This window comes from Vanellus vanellus (genome assembly GCF_965231255.1).
Source record: "Vanellus vanellus genome assembly, chromosome: 3".
In the NCBI taxonomy this organism is placed as follows: domain Eukaryota; kingdom Metazoa; phylum Chordata; class Aves; order Charadriiformes; family Charadriidae; genus Vanellus; species Vanellus vanellus.
The window spans coordinates 91,117,098-91,123,488 of NC_138907.1; the positions used below are offsets into that span (position 1 = coordinate 91,117,098).

The 6,391-nt window shown below is 46.6% G+C and overlaps 1 protein-coding gene across 1 annotated transcript; it reads left to right on the forward strand.

Annotated features, from left to right (window-relative positions):
* Positions 1 to 159: 159 nt before the first annotated feature.
* Positions 160 to 5,143, forward strand: TENT5A (terminal nucleotidyltransferase 5A). Its single transcript, XM_082481285.1, has 2 exons — positions 160 to 631; positions 1,770 to 5,143. Exons 1-2 carry the CDS (start codon positions 194 to 196, stop codon positions 2,547 to 2,549), a joined length of 1,218 nt encoding a protein of 405 aa, XP_082337411.1. The 5' UTR covers positions 160 to 193; the 3' UTR covers positions 2,550 to 5,143.
* The last annotated feature ends 1,248 nt before the right edge of the window (positions 5,144 to 6,391 follow it).

A 6,391-nucleotide genomic window follows, 5' to 3' on the forward strand; every position in this document is an offset into this window, starting at 1 on the left:
CCCCTTCTTCCCGGCTGGGGCGCCGTCCGGCGGTGGCGGGGCGGCTGCAGGGGGTGGGGAGCGGAGCTCCGCCGCTGTCTGACCGCTGGTTTTTCCTCCTCTTTTGCTAGGCGCGGAGGGAGAGGGACCCCGGGGGGGACAGCGAGGAGCCGGAGCGGTGCCGTCCAGCCCGGGGAGGCGGCGGCCGCGCACCATGGCAGACGATGAGAAGGCGGCCGGCGGCGGCCCCGGCGGGAGTTACGCGGGCGGCTGCGAGAGCGCGCACTGCAACGTGCTGAGCTGGGAGCAAGTGCAGCGGCTGGATCGCATCCTCAGCGAGACCATCCCCATCCACGGCCGCGGCAACTTCCCCACGCTGGCCATGCAGCCCCGCCAGATCGTCAAGGTGGTGCGGAGCCGGCTGGAGGAGAAGGGCATCGGCCTGCGGGACGTGCGGCTCAACGGCTCGGCCGCCAGCCACGTCCTCCACCAGGACAGCGGGCTGGGCTACAAGGACTTGGACCTCATCTTCTGCGCCGACCTCAAAGGGGAAGCCGAGTTTCAGACTGTGAAGGACGTGGTCTTGGACTGCCTCTTGGATTTCTTACCCGAGGGGGTGAACAAGGAGAAGATCACGCCGCTCACCCTCAAGGTAAACCTGCCCGGTGCCCAGTGTGCCCGGGGCGGGCAGGTGGAAGCGCCTGCCTGCGGGGAACGGGGGTGGAGCGGTGCTCTGAGGGACGCGGTGCCCCCCCGCCCCCCCCCTCCCAAGACCCACAGGGACCGTGAGTGACTTTCCCCCGCCCCATACCCACCCCCACCCCCCCCCCAAGACCCACAGGGACCTCAAGTGATCCCCCCCCCTACACACACACAACCGAGGAGGAGTCCGCAGTAAAGCCTCCTGACCCGAGGCTCCTCAGGATTAATTAGTCTTTCCTCCCTTTCATCTGGTTTGATGTGCTGGGAGCGTTGCTTTACGCGGGGGCGTGTGTGTATGTGTGTGTGGGGGGGGGGGGGGGGGGGGAGGTTGTGTGTGTGTGTGTGCGCGGCGCTGCGCATCTCCCCGCCGTGGGCGCTGCGGCAGGTTGGTGCCCCGGACCCGCTTCCCGGGGTGGCCGGGGGGCAGCTCGGCTGGCTTTAATGTCTGCGGGAAGGGAACACCTTCTGCCAGGCACACGCTTTCTCCTGTGCTGCATGCCCCGGCTGAATGCCAAATGCCTTTAAGATTATTTTTTTTCTTAAATAGTAAATAGATGGGTTTTTTTATTATTATTATTGGAATATGGGGCAGGTTTGTGGAACCTGCAGGGAAAGAGCAGGGCTGAAGGTTGTGAACGCTTGCTGAGTTGGTTGTTGTTTTGTTGTTTTTTTTTTTTTTTTTTTGTGGGGAGGGAAAAGAGAAGTGGAAACCGATAAGAAAGATTTCGTATCTGATTGTAGCGGTGACCTTTTGTGTGTGAGTGCATGGATGTTTGGCATGCGTGCCACAGGCTTCGTGTGTAGATGTATTTGGAAGTGACTGAAGGAAGCAGTGTTGCCATATGCTTCCCTTGCATGACACAGTCCCAGAAGAGCGTCTTCCCTGATCATCCCCTTGCAGTGACAGCACTCCAAGCCCTCACACTAAGCATTTCTTCTCTGGTTTGTATCTGCAGGCTCCTTGAAATCTTTTATGAAACACGGGGGGGGGGGGGGCGGGGGGGAGGTGTGTGTGTGAACAAATGCAGCGAAGGGGAAATTTCTTGCCTCTGTGTCTTCATTTGCTCATTTTGTCTTTCCAATTATAGGAGGCTTATGTGCAGAAAATGGTAAAAGTATGCAATGATTCAGACCGATGGAGTCTCATCTCCCTGTCCAACAACAGTGGCAAAAATGTGGAGCTGAAATTTGTGGACTCTCTGAGGCGGCAGTTTGAATTCAGTGTCGATTCCTTTCAAATCAAGCTGGACTCCCTGCTGCTTTTTTATGAGTGCTCAGAGAATCCGATGACTGAAACTTTTCACCCAACTATCATTGGTGAGAGCGTCTATGGGGATTTCCAGGAAGCCTTTGATCACCTCTGCAACAAGATCATCGCCACCAGAAACCCAGAGGAAATCAGAGGAGGTGGTCTTCTGAAGTACTGCAACCTTTTGGTAAGGGGCTTTAGGGCTGCCTCCGAATCCGAGATTAAGTCCCTGCAGAGATACATGTGCTCAAGGTTTTTCATTGACTTCTCAGACATTGGAGAACAGCAGAGAAAGCTGGAGTCCTACTTGCAGAACCACTTTGTGGGATTAGAGGACCGCAAGTATGACTATCTCATGACCCTTCACGGTGTGGTGAATGAGAGCACAGTGTGCCTGATGGGACATGAGAGGAGACAGACTCTGAATCTGATCACCATGCTGGCCATCCGGGTCCTAGCCGAGCAAAATATCATCCCCAATGTGGCCAATGTCACCTGCTATTACCAGCCAGCCCCATACGTAGCAGATGCCAACTTCAGCAATTACTATATCGCCCAGGTTCAGACGGTGTTCCCTTGCCAGCAGCACACATACTCTACTTGGCTGCCCTGTAATTAAGGACCGAAATTAGTAGACCCGGTGGGGAGAATGTTTTCTAAGACGTAGGAAGGGGCGACGCGCCCCTTTGAAATGGGGTGTTTTGTGCAATGATGATCTGCTCTGGTTTTCAAGCTTGGGGAAAGCTTGCGGTTCTTCTAATAAATAGCGGGAGCATGATCGAGAAAGAACCCCAAAATAATTGGATCCTACCCAGAGCACAAGAGGCCTGTCATTAAAAGCAACCAGCTTCCCCTGAAGTAAGTGAGGGAGGAATGCTTGATGACAATATGGGTTGGCAATATCTGCTCCCATAGCTTTGGCATAGAGAAGGTGGGAAAGCCTTATTTTCTTTTATTTTTATTCTTACTCTAGAATGGGATCTGCAAAAGGGAGAATATGAAAGAAACAAAACAACAAAAAAACAACAAAAAAGAAAAAATCACAAAAAACAATTCTATATATATATTCAGGAATTAAAAGTTAGAGGCATAAAGCAGAGATAAGCTGAATAAAAATGTATATTGGAATTACTGCATTTGGGGCTTGCAGCAAGTGCCGTCTATGGATTGACCGTGTAGAATGTATAGCTTGCTTGACTAGAACGCTTTACCAGAAACAGCTTGCTCCAAATGAACGGTAGTGGATTGGTACAGTTATGAAAACAGAAACACGTACGATGACAAAGTCCATTATTTCCAGCTGCGTGCGTGCCTCACATTTTAAAAATGTGAGAATGCAGGAAAAGCAGCTGTGGCAAACAGAGTATACTCAAGGACCAAAGATTTCACAAATAAGTTATCCGAGCAAAGAAGATACAGTAGAGTATATATATATATATATATAAAAAAGAAAAGAAAGATGTTGCTATATTTGTACACACCAACAGTAATCAAAAGTGCCTGATGCCTTCATAAAATTTGAAGTGAGGAAAAAAAAATCTAGTTTTGTGGTTTAACCATGCATTTTCTTTTATCAGGGACACAAGGAATACAAACAAAAAAAACCAACCCATAAGCTTGTGAATAAGTGGTGGAGGAAATGCCCTATTTTTTTTCTTGGCAAATACTTGTATAGAGTTAATGTTATGTCGGTGTGCTATTATCCTAGGTACGTGTGTGTATGTGTGTATATATGTTTGTGTGTGTATATATGTACGTGTTATAGGTGTATATCTATATATATACACACACAATATATATTAATGTGGTCTAGGAAAATGTAGCAATTAAGGAATGTTTAAATAAAGTACTATGTGTTTTCCAGTTTGCAACAGGATGTCATAGGACAGTGGGCACCTTGCAGTGAATTTTTAACCCACACCTGAGAAATTTGGAGTAAATGAACCAGTCAGGATTAAGGTGGGATTCAGATAATGTCTTTGGTTGCAAGAACAAGGATTACAGTAATTCAGTGGGTTGCTTGTGAGCCATAATAATTCCACAGATGGAGAAACATATGACTAGCTGATTTTTTTTTTTAAACTATTTTGTACTGTAATGCCATTTTGACATTTAACCCACTAATGTTGTGACTGCATACCTCCATGATGTGTAATTCAGTGGAACGTGGATCAAAGATAGGTTTATTTAAACCCCCTGACAGCTAAAGAATATTGTATTAGTTGGTGATTTGAACACTAATTGTTAATATTTAAAGGAGTATTTTTAATCGAATGCGTTATGCATTCCAGGACCACTAGAATTTAGCAAATGTGAAATGAACCCTTTTTAAGAGTGTTGCACGATTGCTTAAAATTATATTTTATATATATATATTATATATATATATTTTTATGCAAATATTAAACATCTTTGATCTGGTTGTCACACTGCATTTACAATTTCAGTACTGTACTTTATTTAAATGGAATCACGTTACATTGGAACAATAACTATTCACTTTCATTTCCTCTCCCAAAAGACCAGCAGGGGGAAAAAGGAAAAAAAAAAAAAAACCAAAAAAAATCAACCTCCGCTGTTGTTTTCACTTCAGTGCCATCTCTGAAGGTGTTAAATTCTTTGTTGGGCTTTGAGAACCTATTGACTAAGTGACACTTGACTCTTAATATTTTGCTTTGTCTTACGGAGGAAAACAAGAGGAAAAAACAAACAAACAAACAAAAAAAAACCAACAAAAAACAAAAGAAGGAAAAGGGAATTCAGGCTTTTGAAGGAAAGCTGGCGGTGCCCTGCCTGGTGGCAGGCAGGGTCTGGCGTTGGAGGAGACGGGGGCAGGGGAGAGGGAGAGGACTGGTGTCCTGGCGGTGCGTTTTCCCAGCGGAGCCAGCGAGGTACATCTATTTTTGTCGCGCTTTGTACTCTTCGCTCTGGAGGCGACTTGACAGGAACCCGAATTTGTTTGCTGAAGCACCTTCCCTCCGCCCGACTCCTTCAGGAAACGTAAAAGCGGGTTCGTCGCCGTTCCCGGCGTTGACTCGCCGACCCTCGTCCCCACCTTTTTCCCACCCTCCGGATCTGCCTGCAGCCTCCCGCCGGGCTCCTCGCCTCGCTCGACCCCGGGGTCCCCACCGGGTCCCCCTCCGGCCCTCCCTCCGCAGGCTGGGGGCTCCCCTTGCCTCCAGCTCCTGGGAGGATTTGCGAGCGGAAGCTACGGGGGGGAGGGGGGGGGGCGGGAGGAGAGGGGGTGGTGGTGGGGAAGGCTGGGGAAATAGGATCAGCTGGTAATGTGGTATGTCTTCTCTCGCCACAACTATTTGCAGCGAATAAATGAGTCATCCGCTCTTGAAAAGGGTTTGAGAATCTATAGCGGTGCCACAACCACAGAACGCTGATAGTACATGACACGATGTATTTTTCCTTAGAAGGACACCCCCCTCCCCCCCCCTTTTTTTTTTTTTCTGTTGCTTGAAAAAAAAGTTTTGAGTTACTTCCTCTCGGCTCAAATTTTATTGTGTTGTTTTTTTTTTTTAAATGATTGACAGCAGCTAGTTACCTTATAGTGCATGCAGCAGGGCTCTGAGCTAAACTGCACCTTTCAGCGTTTGCATTTTGATACATATATAATATGTTTTTATATATATTATATAGGTATTCCGGATCTGTTTTGCATATGTTAATGATCAAGTGGTGGAACTGGTGGAGCTTTGTTTTATTTGTGACTGGTAGCTTAAAAGGTGCCTGGTGTTAGAGGTGGGAAGAAGACGTGAGTTCAGGCCAAGAGTAAAATAAGAACCCCTTTTCAAAGCTGGTTTATTTCTGCGGTTTGCACACCTTCCCCTCCATAAAGTCTGACTTTTTTTTTAACTGGTTTTTCCCGTCCTCTTCAGCACACTGGTACTTTTAAAGTTAATGACCGCATTCTTGCTTCCTAGACTTCATTTTTCCCATCCAATCAGATGTAAGGTTAGAACTTGTGCTACAAGAGACAGTGCCCCTTTTAAAGAGCTGAACTGATTAAAAACATTGACCTGATTACAGTAAAACTGTTTGTGCTGCAGCTGAATTTACTGCTAACCAACAGGGCGCTGAACTTGGTTAAATGTAGCGATCATGAAACAACTGAGAGCTTTGAAATGGGGTAATTTTTTTTTTTCTTTAGATGTAGCTGTCCTCTCAAATGCAAGAACATTTCTTCTAAAAATAGAAGGGCAATTAGAAGACCAAAAAGATTATATTTTTCTAGTTTCTCGTATTGCACTTAAATATTTTTTATCTTGCACAAAGGCCTTCACACAAATCTTCTCAACACCTCTTATTAAATGCTTGGTTTGCATCATGTCAGAAGCTCCTACCAGTTAAAAAAAAAAAAAAAAGCTTTTTTTTTTACTGAGAAAATGAAGTGTGTTAGATAAAACTGCACAGAAAAAGAAAAACTGTAATTGCATATTCAGTTCCTATTTG

Bases quoted from the DNA above. Each gene is read 5' to 3' on its own strand.
- TENT5A (XM_082481285.1), top strand. From the start codon at position 194: ATGGCAGACGATGAGAAGGCGGCCGGCGGCGGCCCCGGCGGGAGTTAC. The intron at 632-1,769 runs GTAAACCTGCCC...TTCCAATTATAG, and splicing joins TCACGCCGCTCACCCTCAAG to GAGGCTTATGTGCAGAAAAT.